The sequence below is a fragment of the Myotis lucifugus genome, unplaced genomic scaffold, assembly GCF_000147115.1.
Source record: "Myotis lucifugus unplaced genomic scaffold, Myoluc2.0 scaffold_8, whole genome shotgun sequence".
Taxonomy (NCBI): Eukaryota; Metazoa; Chordata; class Mammalia; order Chiroptera; family Vespertilionidae; genus Myotis; species Myotis lucifugus.
Window position 1 is genome coordinate 430,564 of NW_005871056.1, and position 20,699 is coordinate 451,262.

Sequence of the window (20,699 nt, forward strand, 5' to 3'; positions counted from 1 at the left end):
GCTGATTGGGGGGTTGGGCACCGCCCCTGTCACACTCAAGCAGGGTCGATGGGGAGGTTCTGGCGCCACCCTCTGTCATGCACAGAGCAGGGCCCATCAAGGGAGGTGGGGCTCCGTACCCTGTCACGCACAGAGCAGAGCCGATCAGGGGGTTGGGGAGCTCCCCCCGTCACGCACAGAGTAGGGCCGATAGGGGAGTTGGGACACCGACCCCTGTCACACACAGAGCAGGGCGGATCAGGGGGTTGGGGCGCCGCCCTCTATCACCCACAGAGCAGGGCTGATCAGGGGGTTGGGGCACCGCTGCTGTCACACTCAGGGCAGGGCCGATGGGGAGGTTGCAGCTCTACCCCGTCACACACAGAGCAGGGCCCATGGGGGGTTTGGGGTGCCTTCCCTGTCACACACAGAGCAGGGCCGAGAAGGGCCAATCAGGGGGTTGGGGAGCTCCCCCCTATCAGGCACAGAGCAGTGCCGATCAGGGGGTTGGGGAGCTCCCCCTTATCAGGCACAGAGCACGGCCGATCAGGGGGTTGGGGCACCTTCCCCTGTCACCAACAGAGCAGGGCGGATAGGGAGGTTGTGGCCCTGCCCCCTGTCACATACAGAGCCGCAGGGCGATCAGGGGGTTTGGGCGCTGCCCGCTGCTCCAGGGGCCAGGAGTCCTCGCGGCTCCGCTGATCCCAGGCTGGGAGGTCTCGCGGCTCCGCTTGACACCGGGGCAGTGAGGCCTCGAGGCTCCGCTGATCCCGGTGCTGGGAGGCATATTTCCCTTTTACTATATAGGATAGAGGCCTGGTGCATGGGTAGGGGCCGGCTGGTTTGCCCTGAAGGGTGTCCCGGATCAGGATGGGGGTCCCACTTGGGTGCCTGGCCAGCCTGGATGAGGGGATGATGGCTGTTTGCAGCTGGTCACACCCCCTTCAGGGTGGAGGTCCCCACTGGGGTGCCTGGCCAGTCTGGGTGAGGGGCTGAGGGCCGTTTTCAGGCTGGCGGGCGACTGAAGCTCCCAACCTCTCCTTTTTTCTTTTTTTTTTTTTATTCTGGGATTTATTTACCTTCTATAGTTGTCACTGGAGCTGAGAGCCGGCTTTAGCTCTGAGGCCGGCTCCAGCTTGAGGCCTCGGCTGCTGAAAGCAGGGATCTGGGTTTGTTTGGGTTCTATAATTGTAACACTGTTTCGGTTCTACTCGCTCCAGCTCTGACGGCTGAAAGCAGGTTTCTGGAGTTTTGTTTAGCTTCTATATTTGCAACGTTTCTTAGAGAGCAAGCTCAGAGGCCAGCAAGGCAGGCGGGGAATCTTGGCTTCCTCCGTCACTGGAGCAAGCAAATCTGTTCACTTTAGCTGCCTGGCTGCCGGCCGCCATCTTGGTTGGCAGTTAATTTGCATATCGCCCTGATTAGCCAATGGGAAGGGTAGCGAAGTTACGGTTAATTACCCTGTTTCTCTTTTATTAGATAGGCTATATATATATATATATATATATATATATATGCTAGTGTACTATGTTAAAAGTAGTACTTTGTTGTTTTTACTTTGCATTCTTTCATTACTAGATAGTATTATAATTTCTCTATATTTTACTTACTAGGTGTGAGTTAACTGTTTATATTATTTATTTATTTAATGCTTAATTTTCTTTTAGCAATTTTAAAAGTTAGGCACCTTGGTTTTGTTCATTGAAAACAAATTGAAGTCTGCTTTCTTATTCTTTCATTAAAATTTCAGATTGTGCCCTAGCCGGCTTGGCTTAGTGGATAGAGTGTCAGCCTGAAGGGTCCCAGGTTTGATTATGGCCAGGGGCGCATGCCTGGGTTGCAGGCTCGATCCCCAGTGGGGGGTGTGCGGGAGGCAGCCGATTGATGATTCTCTCTCATCATTGATGTTTCTATCTCTCTATCCTTCTCCCTTCCTCTCTGAAATCAATAAAGAAATATATTTTAAAAAAATTTCAGGTTGTATTATTAACTTACCTTTATAATCTATATATATAAAAGGCTAACATGCTAAGTGTCCGACTGTCCAGGTAATGATGTCACGTAGCAACGCCTGGCTTCTTCTTTCTAGTGACAAGCCTCTTTGAAATTTCTTCGGCCCAGGTGGAAACATTTCACACTTTAACCAAATGTCTGTGAAGCATTTTCTCATGCCTCATCTTATTTGATCCTCACAGAAGTCCTGGAGTAGGTAGATAGGAGACTCAGTGGAATCCTGTTTTCTTTTCATTAGCTGGAAAATGGAGATTTAGAAAGCTTAGAAACTTGAAAAGAAGTAAGAAATGGTGGACCTTGAAAATGACTTCAGGTTTTCTCACTGTGCAGAATATAGTCAAACACTGCTGCAGTTAAATATTTTACCCTTTGTTCTTCCTGCGTGATCTACAACAATAATCTGCTTCGTGTTGATATTTATTGCTGTGTTGCTGACAATTACCTGAAAGAGAAGTTGGGGTGCTTCACTGGGCTGGAAAAAGTTTAGCTAAATCAGAAAGCAGGTCTAATTAAGCAAGTTTATTCTATACTATAAAAGGCTAAGTTGACTCACACATGTACAATACATATAAAGCTCTTGCTGGAGCCAATTCCACGCATGTGTTTTGATCTGTCATTGTCGATCGAATTTGGTTGACACTTCTATTATAGAAAAAGGGTGAATAGCAATATTAAAATATTTCTTCTAATTAATTTCCTTTCAATGTGCACACATTTGTGCACCGGGCCACTAGTAGAATGATAGAAGAATGAGCATAGAGCTTTCTTTTTAGCATATGATTTATTTTGAAATTGGATTTATTTTCCTGATGGCCTGAAGTATACTATGATTTTCCTTACCATTTGTATATTTGGCAGCCAAGAATACTTTAGGTGATGGAGATAACTGACAATTTTCTAATTTTATAGGAAAAGAGGAGCTAAGGTTGTATCCAAGAGAATTGATGATTTCAAAGAAAAGTTTCAACATAAACTTGGAAGAGTCTTTGATCCGTAAGTTAATGATTAACTTCAAATCGCGAGTGTCTGTAGATTGAATTTTAAAAGTACTCTTGTGGCAAATGTTGGCTTGTGTTCTATTTGTTTCTATCTATTAAATAAGAAAGCCACCCTTGTGTGTTTATCGGTCAGCTTCTTCAGGGCCTTTGGTTGCAGGAAAGTGCTGAGGTCTCCGCGATGGAGAGGCATTTGGAGAAGAGAGAGGGAGAACTTGGTGTGAAGCTTTATTTCTTAACTTATTGTGTTACATTTTCCTCTCTCTTCTCTGTCTCTGGAGACCGTCTGTTTGATAACGTCATAGTTTGGTTATAGGAGAAAATATAGGCTATTAAAAACATATGGCAAACATATTTTAAATTCCAGGGATGCCATGTGGTGGGTATTTTAACTAAAGGGTTTGTTTTCTTGGATAGCATTGCAGAAACAATGAATGTTCATCCGGACTACACATTTGGAGCTTGTCTCCGTCCTGACAACTATGGTAAATATACAGACTTTCTCTTTACAAAACAAACTACACCCCCCCAACTCTCCCCCCCCAACACACACACAACGTTATGCAGTTAAGTTCACCAGCTCCTCTCAAAGTTTCTAATTTTAGAGACTTAAAATATCATATGAATATTAATAAGAAAAGTTTGTAACACAAGAAAGAAAAAAAGTTTTTTTGTGTCATGTTTGAAATAGGCACAAATTAAAGCCGTTGTAACTAATATCTTCAGTCAATTAGGGCTCACAATTTTATTTAGAAAATAAATATGGCCTGTATTAAACAAGCCAAAGTGAAGTGAGGCAGCCTTTTACTGAATCAAATATTGTATTGGCCCTTGCTACTCTCAGTTAATGAAACTGTGGATGGGGTAGCGGTGTTGGTAGTGGTATAGGGAGAAGCAGGACTGGGAAATGGGAACTTGATCTGCAGACTGAAGGTGGACTAGAAACCCATATTAGGGGGGAGTAGGGAATTTGAGTCCAGTTTTTAAAAAGAAAATGTTTTTTCAAAAGATATTTTTATTGATCTTTTACAGAGAGGAAGGGAGAGGGATAGAGAGCTAGAAACATCGATGAGAGAGAAACATCGATCAGCTGCCTCCTGCACACCCCCCACTGGGGATGTGCCCGCAACCAAGGTACATGCCCTTGACCGGAATCGAACCTGGGACCTTTGAGTTCGCAGGCTGATGCTTTATCCACTGAGCCAAACCAGTCGGGGCAAAATAAAATGTTTTTATTGATTTCAGAGAGAGGAAGGGAGAGAGAGAGAGAGAGATAGAAACATCAATGATGAGAGAATTATCGATCAGCTGCCTCCTGCATGCCCCCTACTGGGGATCGAGCCCAAAACCCAGGCATGTGCCCTGACCGGTAATTGAACTGTGACCTCCCGGTTCATGGGTTGATGCTCAACCACTGAGCCACGCCGGCCAGGCTTGAGAACAGTTTTTACAGGGACTCCCAGAGGTTCAGCCATCTCTGAGGCATATAGAGTTGCCCCCACATGAAATCAGCCCCAGCTTTTCAGTCCTCAGCATTGCAGCCGAATATCTGCTAAGAGGCAGTCAGGCCTCCACTGTCATAGCAAATGACTTGACAGCTGATCAGGGCTAATGATGCCCCCACAAAATTTATTTCTTCAGATTTTGTTTTCATTGAACAGAGAAGTCACATAAAACAGAAATATTAGTTTTTGTCCATTACTTCATGTACTTTTTTATACACAAGATTTTGTCATGCTGGATCATAGTGTTGGAGTTAGGTAGATTTTTCATTCATAGAAGTTGTTTGATCACTCTCTTTAGCATGAGAATACTATTGACAAACTTTATAATCAGATAAAAAGACTTTTCTCCCCCTCCTCAATAGGCTCTGATGATCTCATCTATAATAGACTCCCGAGTGAATATCTTCGAGGCAAGGATAGGGAGCGAGCCATGGTTGCAGCAGTTCGTCATCACTTGAAGAACGTTAACTGCGAAAGGTTTGACTCTTTGCTGACAGCCTTCAGGCACTATGACAAGGCCAGTAGCAGAGCAGAGCTTTTTGGTGTGTGCATAGGCTTCCAGATCCCTGCAGATGGGTGCAGACCAGGGGCCAGGGAACTATGGCCTGTGGGTCAAATCCAGTCCACCTCCTGTTTTAGTAAATAGGCTTCCATGCCCATGTGTTTTGAGTATTGTCTGTGGCTGCTTTTGCACTACAAATGCACAGTAGTGCATCAGAGACTGCATGGCCTACAAAACATACAATATATACTTTTTGGTCCTTGACAGAAAAAAATGTTCTGACCTTTGCAGTGGTTGTCAAAGTGTGGTTCTTGACCACCATCGCTATCGCTTGGGAATGTGTTTAAAATGCACATTGCAACACCCATCCCAGACCTACTGAATTAGGAACTCAGGGGTGGGGCCTAGCAACGGTGCTTTCACAAGCCCTTCAAGTGAATCTGATGCACATTCACGTTTGAGAGCCATTGATGTAGATTATTTAACTAGAGTGTGCTGGGAGCAATGGGAGGGAAGCACCGTGGAACCCTGGGGAAGACTCCTGAGATAGAGACAATCTACATCTAAATCTGAATATGTACACACAGTACTGTCAGTCTAGGTCAGTGGTTCTCAACCTTGGCTGCACATTAGAATCTCCTGGGAATCTTTTTAAAATCCTGATTTCATAGGCCCAGAAATCAGGATTTTAAAAAGATTCCCAGGTGATTCTAGTGTGCAGCCAAGGTTGAGAACCACTGGTCTAGGTCCATGTCACACTTAGAATGTCTCTCCCCTGGGGGAGCAGGGTGTGGTTTCAGTTTTGAGATGGCAAGACCATTCAATTTTCAAGTTACTCTAAATTTTATCCTTTGATAAAGTAGATCAATCTAGAGCTTTGGGATTACCTGACATCATTATAGGTCATCAGAGGATTGCTTTACCAAGCTGCTTGCCTTTAGGTTATACTAAGGAACACTATTATATAAACTGCTTATGAGGCCATGGCACATTTTTGTTATTATGTCCACGAGACTATTTATTTTTTTCATGTGCTCTCTCTTTATAAGGAAACCCTGTCTTTCCACAGGTAATAACTGTGCTTCCTCTAAGTATTTGGTTTGTCTTTACCTTATGAACAACACGAATTTTGCACTAATTGTCCAGACCTTTTTGACTAGGCCACCAGGAAGCTCAGAGCCAATTCAATGAAACTCATCTAGTTTGTGAATATGATCTTATAGTATACATGTTGTATGATCTTTTTATTCAAGTTTCATCTTAATTTTTTCCATCCTTATATTCTCTTTGCTTTGATTTCCTCACTTTTATTTTGGTTCTGTTTTTATTTTGTTCTTATTTTTATTAATTGTATTTATTTTTCTAGGCAGTCTAGCAACCATTTTAGAATGATTCTAATATAAACAAATAAAAGTTTATAAATAAGTCTGTGATAATGTGATGTATCATCTTGATATGAGAAGAAAAAAACAGAATAATTTTAGTTTCTCTCAAAAGGAAAAAAATAATATTCCTATTTCTCTTCCTCTGTTGAGTATAGTTTTGAGAAAGTTACACTTCATAATTTGTTATCTTAAAAGAATCTTAATCACTCATAGGCTAATTAATTTTAAGTCCATTCATTTTATTTGTTTTTAGATTAGGGCCTGTGTTGTCCTAATGCATAAAAAGTGGGTTAATATTCTCATTTAGGTGTGTACCAATTATGTAGGGACACACACCAACCAGTCATCAATTACACTTCTCACATAGTTGTGTTTAAAGAAAAGAGAAGTATTCAACGGTTTCTCTGGTTTTTCAGTAGAGACCAATTGCTATTTACAGGTAATTTAAAAATGATTCTTCAGAATTAAAATATGTACGCTAAAATAAATACATTTTAAGCTTAACTCAAATCCAAGTTATTTTACAAAGATGGTATCCGGGGAAATTTATGTAGCAGTTATATGAATAAGAAAACCTACCCATACATAGTGCTCTGCTTTTAAAAACTTCTTCATTTTAAATGTAATTATAGGCAAGACGATCATCTTAATAGATGTTGATTATCTTAGTGAACCACCAGGCATACTCCTTATGATACAATTAAATTAAGCAGAGAGGAAATTACTGAGAATTATTTAATGCTGATACACCTTTTAAATAGTAAATTTTTAATATGTGTAATGTAGTGCTCAGTGTCCTTGAGGAGCTTTTTTTCTGAGAGAGTAATAAGATGTGGGTCTTCCTACTACAGCTGTAGGATAATTTTTGATTATTTGAATTTTCTATCGTTGAACGCCCATTTTAAAAATTAATTAATTAATTAATTAATTATAGTGTGTGTGTGTGTGTGTTTTCTGTTAATCCTCACCAAGGACATTTTTCCATTGAATTTTTTTTAAGAGAGTGGAAGGGGAAGAGATAGAGGGAAACATCGATGTTAGAGAGACACATTGATTGGTTGCCTCCTCCTCCCCTCCCCGCAACTGGGCTGGGGATGGAGCCTGCAACCCCAGTACATGCCCTTGACTGGAATCAAACCCATGATCCTTCAGTCTGTGGGCCGATGTTCTATCCATTGAGCAAAATTGGCTAGGGCTTGAATGCCCATTTTTAATTTAATGCCAAAACAAAACTAACAAGATATTCTTTCTTAAATGAATCTTCTTGGCTTAGAGGGTTAATTCTGTTATTTATTGAGCACACCATACATCAAACATTATTCTGGATAATGTGTAGACTTTCCATTTAGGGAACTTAAAATCTAGAGGGTGGAAGATCCATCATGTCCAAGAATGGTCACAACAGAGTCCCACATTTTCAAAATTAGGCCAATATAATTCTCACTCCTTTTATTCTAATTATTATCCAGGAAGTAGCTGAGATGGGATGGATTCCTTTTGGGGGGCAGCTGCATTCAGAGACAAACTGCTTTACTGTAAGATGTATGAGCAGGAGCTGATAAGGAAGGTAGTCTGTTTTTGAGGCTATTCCAGAGCTCAGATGGCTGTGGATGGTTGAGAGCAGGAATGGTTCATTGAATACCTTGCTGAAAAGCTGATTGTTGAGTTGCTTTTGGGCTATAAGGCACAGCACTGTCAGACTGAAAATGGTCCAGAAAGCAAAACACATGACTCAGATAAATTTCATGGGCCATTCTGTTGCAACGGGAGCTGGTTGATTAGGCATAGCCGTTCCATAACTTGAAAATGTGTCAACAGTGGTGAGGCACCATTCATAACTCTGAGAGGGGACAAAGGTCAGCCTGCCAGGAGCATGGAGCAATGTCTTGTGTGCAATGTGTCCCCCGCATCATGAGACTGATGGGTCAGCTTGTGGCAGGAGTCACAGTTTGTCACAGGGTGGTAGCCTCTGCATCAGAAACATAGAGTGCTTTACTTTGTGCCTTGTCTGTTGTGGTGGGTGTGTTGCCATGTCTGGTGCAACGATGGGTCCGGACAGCCATGGTGGCAATCTGAATGGATCAGGCTCAATCAGAAGCTTGATTCCAGTTATTCTCATTAGAGATGGGACCCTTATCATGGTCATCTATATGAATTACCCAGAGGGCTCATTCAGTAGCCATGATCCGTTTCTATAGTTTTCAGACTCAAAAAGAAGTGTCTTTAATCTTCCAGTCTATAGCTTTCCAAATGGCAAACCAAGCAGGCAGGCCATTGGCAACAATCCAAGAGTCAGTAAAACTATAGCAGCTTCGTCAAGGGGAGGATTGGCCAGAGCCATAAGAATGGCCTTGATTTCTGTTCACTGGGTAGAGTGACTATATGTCTATTTTCGGTCCTTCGGAGCTGTCATTGAGGTTCAAAGCCACAGCAGCCCAGTGAAGACCACTGGCTTTCAGGTTAGTGAATGAGGCCCAGGCACATGGGGAGCCTCTGTGAACTGAATGGTCCTGTTGAGCCAGTGGCTTTTGCTTCAGGTAGCAAAGATGCATCAAGTTTTCCCCCTTTTCATGTAAAACTGAGATGTAACTGGGGTCAAGCCGGCTGCCTTCTTGAATATACCATTACCATTTCACAAATGAGGCTTGTTAAGTCCTTTCTATCTTGTTAATCATTGAGTCCAAGTTGGCTCACTTCAAAATGCTTATCGGCCTGGAAAGTTACAAGGCCTCCATGGGTCAAGTGTTTAGTTTCAACAAGAGCTCAGGAACTGGCTATTAGCTGCTTTTCAAAAGCTGTCTGCCTGGTTAAGGGGGCAACGAGTCTGAAATCTCAAGGGGTGCCTTCAAGTGGAGGTTGCCTCTCTTTTTCCAGAGGCTCTAAGTGACAAACTCATTAGTCATGGAGACTTGTAGCTCAAAGGGGCCATTAGGGTTGTGGGGCCCCAAAGGTATTAGCAGTTCTCTACATGTGGCTCTTCTTTTTTAAAAAAATATATTTTATTGATTTTTTACAGAGAGGAAGGGAGAGAGATAGAGAGTTGGAAACATCAATGAGAGAGAAACATCGATCAGCTGCCTCCTGCACACCCACCACTGGAGATGTGCCCGCAACCAAGGTACATGCCCTTGACCAGAATCGAACCTGGGACCTTTCAGTCCACAGGCCGTCCCTCTATCCACTGAGCCAAACCGCTTATGGCCATGTGGCTCTTCTTGATCATGAGTGCCTCTGGGTCTTAAGAACATTCCCAGTACAGGCACTTAAAGTATTAATATCACTTAACACGTGTAGCAGTGGAAGCCACAGAAATATGCTATTGCTAGCTTTCCCTCTCCACATCAAACAAACTCTGCCCAGGCCCTCTAGCTGCATCCAGATGGCTCCTCCCCCACAGACTGAGTAGGATGATGACTTTGGCACCTGTATTCAAAGAAGCCACGAAAGTTGGAGTCTCTGCCCCCCTGAAGTTCCACAGCGTACTCAGACAGCTGCATGTGGCCTTTGATCCCCCGTGCGGACAGGGAGACCTTAGCCCCACGTCTAGTCATCTTTCTTAGAACTGCTGAGGTGGGGTCTGGGGAGCGAGAGATTAAGGGCGTAGAGGGAGAGAGGGTGTCTGCACCAGGGAGTAAGAAACATATACTTTCAGTTTTGAGTGGTGTGGTGGTGGCCGGCAGCTCAAAGAAACACACCGCCAACGTTGTCAGGCCACACAGATGAAAAAAACCACCAGTGTTTTCAGTCCACACAAAGCCCTATACTGGGCAGCAAAGTTGTCATTATTGACACCATCTATTTCCGTTTTGAAGATCCTCTTGATTCAGCAGCCACAGCCCACGTTGCTTTTTAGCCAGGGCTGTGGGGTTTGCTTTTTTGGTTGACTCGGGTTTGTAGCAGAAGATTTCATAAAGGAGTCTACTTTAATCCAGGGCATTTGTAGCTCCCTTGTCAAGATATTATGTTTCAATAGAAACAGACACACACACACACATACACACACAAAATGGTATGTTTTAAATTCTCCTTCTGTTTCAACATAAGGGTTAGGGACATTTTCCAGGCCTACGGATGTGAAGACAGGAATTTATCTAGAACTATAGGGTCAGTGTCTTGGTCTCCAGGGATCACCATCATTGTAAATCCAATCCTGGACATAAGAGCTGAATACTAGTCAATGAGTCAGTTATGGCTTCCCTTGTCTGTCTCAGAGAAATCTCTCTCTGAGAGATTGTGTTTATATTTGTGTGTGTGTGTGTATTTATATTTCCTCCTTTCTTTTCTTCTCCTTGTCCTTCTCTCCCTCCTCCTCCTCTCCTTCCTCCTCCTCTTCCTTCTTTTATCTCAGAGAAATCTCTCTCTTTTGTGTGTGTGTTTATATTTCCTCCTTTCTTTTCTCCTCCTCCTCCCCCTCCTCCTCCTCCTCCTCCTCCTCCTCCTCCTCCTCCTCCTCCTCCTCCTTCTTTTATCTCAGAGAAATCTCTCTGAGAGGGCCAAAGCTCCCTTATAGCAGCCAGGACCCACGGGGGACATACTCAGATCTTTCACTGTCATCTTTGAATGAATTCAAGGTTGGCTTAAGAGATTTTAGGAGGAGCTGAGAAGGAAGACATCCCAACTCTTGTCATTCTTCCTTCATGAGCATTATGGGCTCTGCCCCCACACCTCCCAAGTGAAATCAGCCAGTTTCTGCCCAGGGTCGTCATACATTTCCCTCCTGTAACACTCAGTGTAGGTGCTCCTGTATTGAACTGTTCTCTGAAAGGGGGTGCAGACTTCCCCTCCCACCAGACCAGGATGAATTGTAGTGCTAATTGTCACAATGAGGGCTCACCACCAAATTGGTAGCAGGCCCCTCTTGCCCATAGGAGTGTTAACAACAAGCAGGCAACTAACTGTCTTAGAATCCACCTCCCTGTACTTGCCTGGCAGCTGCTTCCCCAATTCTTTCTCATTACCAGGTCGTGAAGTGGAGGATCACTCACTGCCCAGTTGGGACACCAGAACACTTTGAAAGCAAGGAACCTTGTAGAGAGCTGTCACAGCATGCTTCAGATGAAATGTCGGGCATGAGTCATGGTCACATCTTCTCAGTGTAAACAGCATGATTTAAATGAAAAAAATTATTAAATAGAATTAACAAAGATTCTGAGCCACACCTTGCTCTAACCAGGGTTGAAATTACTGTGCACATAGCAGATTGGCACCACGAAGATCAATCTTGCTTAATGTTTGACTCCTCTTATGTGACAAATAAGACATATTCATTGAATTGATGTGGTAGAACTCTTTCTTTTTTCTTAAACAAAATAATAGGTGTTGCATACCCTACTTTTGAAGACAACGCTCACTGCACCTTTTTTTGCTTTATGTCTAACAGAAGGGAGATGGGGTGATAGATAAAGATGAGCTCCTGGAAGCTTGTGAGCAAGCCAACTTGCACTTGGATGAGAAGCTCCTGGACCAGCTATTTGACTACTGTGATGTGGATAATGATGGGCTGATTAACTACCTGGAATTTGCAAATTATCTTACCTGGAAAGATAAAATGCCTCTGAAAGAGTATGAAGAGAGGGTTGTCATTAAAGGTAATTTTTGAAGCTTTGCCAAACTCTTAAATGGACTTTTATATTTTCATTTTTAGGAGCTCATCTCAACTTTAATATTATGTATTTAAAAATATGCACATATATACATATTTATTTGCTTGTTTATGCATAGACTATCCATAGAAGGGTAGGAAAGAATTTGATAACATTTGCTATTTCCAGGGAGGGGGAACTGGGTAGCTGAGGGATAGGATAGCAGTGAGACTCAGCTTTTAATCTTATGTTTTTGTATCTTTTGAATTTTATTACTCATTTAAGATAAAAAAAAATTAAAAGCAAAAGAATTTATTCAGAAGCCCAAAACATGATATACAGTTCCTCAGAAAGCTGTTCACAAATCATTTTTATAGAGTAACTAGAGGCCCAGTGCATGAAATTTGTGCACGGGTAGGGTCCCGAGCGGCTGCCGGCTGCCAATTGGGGCCTCTCTTACCCCAGCTGCTGCCTTCCTGTGGTTGGCTGGCTGGCCCCGCCCCTTGGTCGAACTCCCTGTCAAGGGGACAATTTGCATATCAGGCTTTTATGATATAGGATTAGCTCTCCTCCCCCAGGGAAAATGAATAGTAAAGTAGAATTTGACAAAGGAAAATTTAACCGGTTAGTTTTCGTAAACAATAACAACAAAAAATAAAACCATAATCTTTACTTTCATGCAAATATTTTCATGCTTACATATTATATACCTGCATCACTAATTATATATAGATATACATATATACATATTTGTATGTGTGTATGCATATATTTAAAGATAGCTAAAATCACAGTGAATGTACCATTTTTATTTTATTATTTTTTAAAATTTAACTTTCAAATTACTGTGGAATGAAGAGATACTTTTATGGTTTCTGTAAACTTCATTTTCAGTTCCTTCATGCTGTTGTATTATGAATTACTAAACCATTTCCTTACTCTGACATTTTGGTTGTTTCCAGACAGTTTTAAAGTAATGTGGGTAACACTATAACGATTATCTCTCAAAAAGCTTTCTGTTTCTAATTATATCTCATTTCTTATGAATGCTGTTATTACCCCAGAAGTAACTCTCTTTACGTATTTTCGTTTCACTTTTCTAAATGATTTTACCAATTTGCAACTTTACCAGCCAACGCTGTGAGACAATTTTACTCCAACTGTGTTACCACTGAGTGTTATTTCAAACATTCTTGTAATTTAGTTGGTATAATAATGATGCATCATTTGCTTTAATTTTCAAATCTTGATTATTAGAGAAAGATAACTATTTTAAATGGTTGTTTACATTTTTATTTTCTCTCTTCTAAAAAGTGAAGATACTTCTGCTTCTATTTTTTTGTTAATCCTCACCTGAGGATATTTTTGCATTAATTTTTAGGGCAGCGGTTCTCAACCTGTGGGTCACGACCCCTTTGGTGGTCAAACGACCCTTTCACAGGGGTCGCCTAAGACCATCCTGCATATCAGATATTTACATTATGATTCATAACAGTAGCAACATTACAGTTATGAAGTAGCAACGAAAATAATTTTATGGTTGGGTCACAACATGAGGAACTATTTAAAGGGCCAGAAGGTTGAGAACCACTGTTTTAGAGAGTGGAAGGGAGGGAGAGAGGAGGAGAGACAGAGAGAGAGATATACATTGATTGGTTGCCTCCTGTATGCACCCTGACTGGGTCCAGGGATCGGGCCTGCAACCGAGGTACATGCCCTTGACCAAAATCGAACCCCCGACCCTTCAGTCCAAGAGCCAACTCTAACCACTGAACAAACCAGCTAAGGCCTACTGCTTTTATTTTTATTCCTTGGTCATGCCTTTCTGCAAGACCAAAACCAAATTTTGGGCTGTACTGATGACATGAGGCCTTACCAGTTTCTGGGATGGACTTTCTAGTCTACCCCCTAGGGAAGCAGGCACATCTTCCCTACCTAATGAAGCTCTCAGAAGTATGAGCATTGTCTTCAAAAGTAGGGTATGCAACACCTATTATTTCGTTGAAGAAAAAAGAAAGAGTTCTACCACATCAGTTCAATGAATTTGTCTTATTTTTCACATAAGAGGAGTCAAATTGTTCTTCTTGGCACAACTCATGAGTTGGGGGTGGGGGTGGGGAGAAGCAGAAGCCTATTTTCAAACCAGACAGTTTTCATGTCAGGATTTGGGGCCAGACTTTGTCAGCCATTTTCTATGGAATTCTTGAGATTTTTATCTTTTAAGATAGTGTCCAATGGGTCAGAAAGGGCTCAGAAATTGTCTTATATCAAATCTATCCTACTTTTGACTTCTGCAGGAAAGGTGGTGGTGATGGGGTAAGTACTTTAAGATAGTGGCCTTCAAACAGTTTTCTGAGGAATAGGTTTTCACACTTTGAACAAATTTCTGCTTTTTTGTGTGTTTGGGGAGGAGTGGGGGGCTGGAGGGGGGTTTAGAGGATCTGCAATGGGCCTGAATGCTTTCATGGCAACAACTGGCAGGTGCTAAATGGGGGGTGCAGACTTTACAGAGACATGTATTTTCTGGTTCGCCACTGTTCCCACCCCGCTCTCATGCTGGGGCACCATTTGCCTTTGCAAACCTGGCTTGAGCTTTTTCAGAACCAAGAGTTCTTGTAGAGAGTGAAAGGCCACAGCGCCCTCTAGTGCGAGTGTCAGTTACCAGCTCTGTTGGAAAGAATGTCAGGAATGTACTCCTAAGTTTCAGAATTGACTCAGCAAAGCAAATCCGCAAAATAGGTCAGAATCTTATAATTTCAGTTCTACCTCAGGGTTTTCTTTTATACACGGATTTGAAGGGAGTTATTTATATACTACTAATCAGCTCCTGAGCTCACAGTGAGTTATAATTTCTCCAAATGTTTCAATACACAGGCCTTCCCTTCCATGATCAGGTATGTATGGAATTTACAACTCTACATGTGTCTTTTTTTAAAAACAATTGATTTCAGAAAGGAAGGGAGAGGGAGAGAAAGATAGAAACATCAATGATGACAGAGAATCATCGATTGGCTGCCTCCTGTGTGCCCTCCAACTGGGGAGCAAGCCCGCAACCCTGGCATGTGCCCTTGACCGGAATCGAACCTGGGACCCTTCAGTCCAAAGGCCAATGCTCTATTCATTGAGCCAAACCGGTCAGGGCTCTAAGTGTGTCTTTTGCTAGGAACAACTGTGGTAATCCTGTAGTTCAAGTTAAATATGAAAGCAAGCTCTAATTTTTAAAGAGAAGAAATAAAAATAATAGGTTCTATGTTTTTTTATTCTTTCATACTTAAGAGCTTTATTCTAGAGCAGTGGTTCTCAACCTTCCTAATGCCGCGACCCTTTAATACAGTTCCTTATGTTGTGGTGACCCCCAATTTCATTGTTACAAATTGAACATAATTAAAGCATAGTGATTAATCACAAAAACAATATGTAATTATATATGTGTTTTCCGATGGTCTTAGGCGACCCCTGTGAAAGGGTCGTTCGACCCCCAAAGGGTCGTGACCCACAGGTTGAGAACCACTGTTCTAGAGTCAAGGGAGTGGAATGGTGAAAAGAAACATTAGACCAGGTTTCCGTTTCCTGGGATATGACTTTGGCCTGAACTTGCTCTTCCACAGTGGGGTGCTGGTATCTGGGGAGGGTTTACACCAGCCCGGTCTCAGTTTTCCACCAGCAAGAAGAAACTAACTGGGGAAAATGCTTTTGTTGTGGAGTTGTAAGAACCAAGTAGTAACTTCTTCCTGTACATTTTCCCCCTTTCCCTCTTTGCTTATAGGTACAAAACCAGATTGTGCAAACCCTGCTGAGGCTAATACTGAAGAATCAGAACCAACCCTCCTGATACAGCCTGAAGACATTGTCTTAAATGAGAACTCAGAAAAGACTCTCCGGACACTTCTGAGGCCAAGGGATAAGGTTTCCAGTCACTATAAGACCACTTCTTCTGATATCAGTGCGGTTGTAGGAGCTGTCCCTACCATGTGTGAGTATGTCAAGGCGTTTGTTGAGATCTAAAATGATCAGCAAACATGGAAGTGATGTGTTCTTCATCTGCCCTTGCATCATCCCCAGCCTTGATTTCCATGAGGCTGTAAGTTTCTCAAAGCCTAGGATCTTTTGTTTCATTCTATATCCAAGCACCCAGGGGGTCTTGGTAAGTTTAGGCTGATCTATTGTTAGTGGTGATCCAAGTAAAAGGATTCTCTGGATGTTAATGAAATTGAAACCGTCACAGATCAGAACACTGAATGGTACACAGTGTAGTAATCAGATGTCACTGAGCTTTAGGTGACTCTTAGCTACACACAGGTTTGCCTTCAACTATTTGAAGAGCTCTTACAAAAGGTTTCTCACTATCTTCATTTTCCATCTATAAGTTTGCTAGTCCTGCCGTAACAAGGACCACCTACTGGGTGTCTTAAGCAACATAAATTTACCATCTCACAGTTCTGGAGATTGGAAGTCCGAGTTCACGGTGTTGGCAGGGGTGGTTCCTTCTGAGAGCTCTGAGGAAGAATCTGTTCCAGGCCTCTCCCCCAGCTTTGGGTGGCTTGTTGGCAATCTCTGGCGCTACTTGGTTTCTGCTGCATCACCCCGATCTCGGCCGTCACCTTCCCATGGCATTCTCCTGTGCGAGTTGCCAAATGTCCCCTTTTCTCTAAGGACCCCAGTCACAATAGATTAGGATCCTATTCCAGTACAATCTCATCTTAACTTAATTAATTATATCTACAATGACCCTATTTCCAAATAAGGCCGCATTCTAAGTACTAGGGGCTAGAACTTTAACATATAAATCTGAGGAAGATACAGTTTAACCCATAACACCCTATATCTCCATATAGTATATGATGTTTATTGGCTATTTAGAAAGATTAATTTATGTTGATCAAGATTACTTCAGGATAATAAGGACATGATTAATGATATACATGTTTTTTTTTTGTAACTGAATTTTATAGACTTGCTATACATTCTGGTATAATGAGGTCTTGCTACTCTTCAGAATAGTGCTGTCTAATAGAAATATAACTGGAGTCATATGTACTTATAAATTTTTATAGCAACATTAAGAAAACAAGTAATATTAATTTTAATAGTATACATATATATAAATGTATATAATATTTCTAAAATATTATCATTTCAACAAGTAATCAATATAAAGTGATTAAATATCTCACATTTTTGGTACAAGATCTTTGATATTCAGTGTGTATTTTATAATTCTTCCACATCTCAAGTCAGACTAGCCACATTTCAAGTGCTCAAAATAGCCACATGTGGCTGGTGGCTAGTGTATTACGCAGCTCCGTTTCAAAATATGTGTTTTCTTCCCTCAATGATGTCCTAGGTTATCCCATCTATGGTGTTCCAACCATTCGATCTGATATCCCTGTCCCCCGAATTCGCCGCATCAGTGATAGAACGAATTATGGTGAAGAAGGAAATGCCTATTCATTGCTATATCCTTCCATCTTTAGCCAGAAAGGAGTGTTTGAAAGAGACTTCTTCCAAACCAGATCCAAAAAAGAGGTACAGCTTACGAGTTCAAAAGGGTGGAAAGAAATGTCAACTTTACATAAATACACTAACATAGGAATGTGTATTTAACAACAACTACTTAATATCAGACTTTATACAACCTGACCTTATATAATAGTCATCAGAACTCATTAGGATCCCCAAATAAAGGGTCCTTGAAGGTAATGTTCAATTTGGTTGTGACATTTTGGTACGATTCTTGAAGCAGAATTTACCCTATGATAGTAAGCATTACTTTCACATTGTATATTCACTACGACCTACTATAAAAGAAAAATGTTTTCTAAAACATTTCACAGCATTCTTAGTTGAAAAAAAGCCAAAGGGTCAATCTCTCCCCTGTGTAAGTTCTTGGGTCTCCAGAACCAAATAGTAGGCATGTGAAGGCCACTCTGCCACCCTCCTAGGTACTGCTGTTGTGTCAAATTATCTGCAATAGCACTGATTTAAAGTACTCTGTCCTGTACTGTGTCAGCCCATGTATCTTGTGTGTGTGTGTGTGTGTGTGTGTGTGTGTGTGTGTGTGTGTGTTTCCTCTCTCTCAGAAAACATGGTCCTCGTTTCCCAGGTGATTTTCTTCCTGGATGGGTTATAAAGCAGGAGCAGCCAGGTAGCCTCGGGCTTCAGAGGACCAAGGATTAATAGCAGGGCTTGGTCCTACCAGCTTGGTTAGAGCCGTACTTGTGAACTAGTGAGTAACTGCTTCCTCAGGTCCTGCATATCTGGAGGCCTAAGTGATAGAATAGACAGACGATACCTTCTGGGACTTCACATGAAGGGTTGGTAGCTTGAGCACTCACTAAATACTAAATACCAGATTCATCGCAACCATTCGTTCTGCTGAGGTGGGGGAGACAGGAAGGGAGAAGCTCAGAGGACCATGCCTGCTGGCTGGTTCCAAAGCAGGAGGCCAGGATCCTCCTCAGTGAGTTAGAGAAGAGACATTCCTGGTCTATGTTTTCACTTCCTTCAATCACTCCAAAGGGCCTGTGAAATAGAAGGTCAGGGTTCCGCAACCTCCCCCCACAGCCGCCTCCCCCCCCCCCAAAAAAAAAGCTCACAAAAATCTCCTGCTTGTTTTATGTAGCTTAAATTCTTTTAGCTAGGAAGTCATCCTTTATCTCATAATACTAGATAAAAAGTAAGAACCAAAGGCCTGGTTGGGGTTAACTTGGGACTAGATGTGGGTTTCTGTAAAAGTATTCTATTGATGGATCAGTACACCATGATGGGATGCTGAACGAGGGAGAATGCCTCCGGAGGACTGGCAAAGGGGCGGAGAGGAGATCTGAGATGCCCACGGCATGAGTCACTCTGCAGGGACATTCTTTTTTTATTTTATTTTATTTTATTGATTTTTCACAGAGAGGAAGGGAGAGAGATAGAGAGAGTTAGAAACATCGATGAGAGAGAAACATCGATCAGCTGCCTCTTGCACATCCCCCACTGGGGATGTGCCCGCAACCCAGGTACATGCCCTTGACCGGAATCGAACCTGGGACCTCTCAGTCCGCAGGCTGACGCTCCATCCACTGAGCCAAACCGGTTTCGGCTGCAGGGACATTCTTTACTTGCCACTGGGTGCGGAAGAACAGCAGCTGTGCTTTGGGACCTTAAGGTGTTTTTGCTGTATGGCTGCAGCTGCCCACAGAGCTGTGGTTCTGAGTTTCAAGTGTATTTGATTATACTGTTAATTTCCCACAAGGGCACATCCTTTCCAGGGGATCTTTTAATTCTTGTTCAGATTCTGTTTAATAGATGTATTCTGCAGCTATTCTGGTTCTTTGGCTTTCCTATTCCCTGTCTAACCTTTCTTTCATTTCCCTCTTTGCTTTTTTTTTTTTCCTGTATGCTTTAGAGTAAATGTTTTTCCCCCCTCAAGTCTTTTATTACCTCTCCTCATTCTAACATTTCTTTTCACTACCAGTTCTTATCTTTCCTTTCTTATACTTTCTCTGGGACATGAACAGCATATTTTTCTTCTCCCTTCATCTCTTTTAATAATTACCACTTCAGAGAGATGATTAATAAGCAAAGTGTGCTTATTATATGTAACTAGAGGCCCGGTGCATGGATTTGTGCATGTGGGGGGGTCCCTCAGCCTGGCCTGTGCCCTCTCACAATCCGAGACCCCTCATCCCGGTCCCTGCTGCACCTGCTGCCACTGCTTGGTAGCACTGCCATGGAGGCGGGAGAGGCTCATGCCAACGCAGCTGCACTCGCCAGCCATGAGCCTGGCATCTGGCGCCCATTGGTCAGCTAAGTGGCGCTCCTGCTGTGGGAGCGCACTGACCACCAGGGGCAGCTCCTGCATTGAGTGTCTGCCCCCTGGTGGTCAGTGTGCGTCATAGCGACCGGTTGAGTGGTCATTCAGTCACTTAGACTTTTATATATATAGATACACACACACACACACTCACAAATTACCCCCTATCACCACATTTTTTTGGATAAATATTCATAGTCTTATATGCTACAAACATATTATAAAAATACAAATTTATATAAATCTTGGCTTGACTTGTAATGTTTTCTTCTAGATTGCAGAGATATTATGTAAGATTGGTGTCAAGCTTTCTGATGAAGAATTTGAAAATGTATGGAATCTTGCATCAAAAAAACATCACAGAGGAGAAGTCTGTATTGAGACCATTAGAAATGTTCTAGATGAGCTACGACATGCAGAACGGGCTAAATGTAAAACAACCATGTGATATTTTGGGAGTTCATTCATTTAAATAAAGGAATTGTTAAATCTATGTTCAGTATGTTCTGCTTTTAGCTATTATATGATAATTCAGTAATCACTGTGTTAGGACTCATATGCCTGTATGCATTGCTAATAAATTAGATTTGGGTTTTAAAAATTTATTGTTTTTATAAAGCGCCAAAGAACTTGACAAGCAAGAGCTTGGAAAGTCACCAAAAGTGTAGTTCAGAATGATATTAGAAGTTTGTAATGTTTACTATGCCTAAGAAGTCTATTCTTTTTAGTTGGTTACCTGAAATTCAAACTCTGGTTTGTGATGTCAGGTTCACAAAATGTTGCCTTCCACATTTTGTTAATCTTTTCTTTAGGTGTCTTTTTTTTTAAGTTTTAAAAACTATTTATTGATTTCAGAGAAGAAGGGGAAGGGAGAGAGAGAGCGAAACATCAATAACTAGAGAGAATCATTGATTGGCTACCTCTTGCACGCCTCCTA

At 42.1% G+C, this 20,699-nt stretch overlaps 1 protein-coding gene across 2 annotated transcripts in view; it reads left to right on the forward strand.

The window, feature by feature from the left end:
- The window catches only part of EFHB (EF-hand domain family member B), a 44,178-nt gene extending 23,923 nt beyond the window's left edge, over positions 1-20,255 (forward strand). The window contains exons 7-13 of one of the 2 annotated variants that reach the window (XM_006083913.3): positions 2,902-2,985; positions 3,405-3,472; positions 4,855-5,009; positions 11,760-11,967; positions 15,728-15,934; positions 17,306-17,487; positions 20,037-20,255. In XM_006083913.3, the coding sequence (XP_006083975.1) occupies positions 2,902-2,985; positions 3,405-3,472; positions 4,855-5,009; positions 11,760-11,967; positions 15,728-15,934; positions 17,306-17,487; positions 20,037-20,210 (1,078 nt within the window). In that variant the 3' untranslated portion in view covers positions 20,211-20,255. The remainder of the gene's footprint in view (positions 1-2,901; positions 2,986-3,404; positions 3,473-4,854; positions 5,010-11,759; positions 11,968-15,727; positions 15,935-17,305; positions 17,488-20,036) is intronic. The other variant, XM_023749443.1, reaches the window with a different exon arrangement.
- The last annotated feature ends 444 nt before the right edge of the window (positions 20,256-20,699 follow it).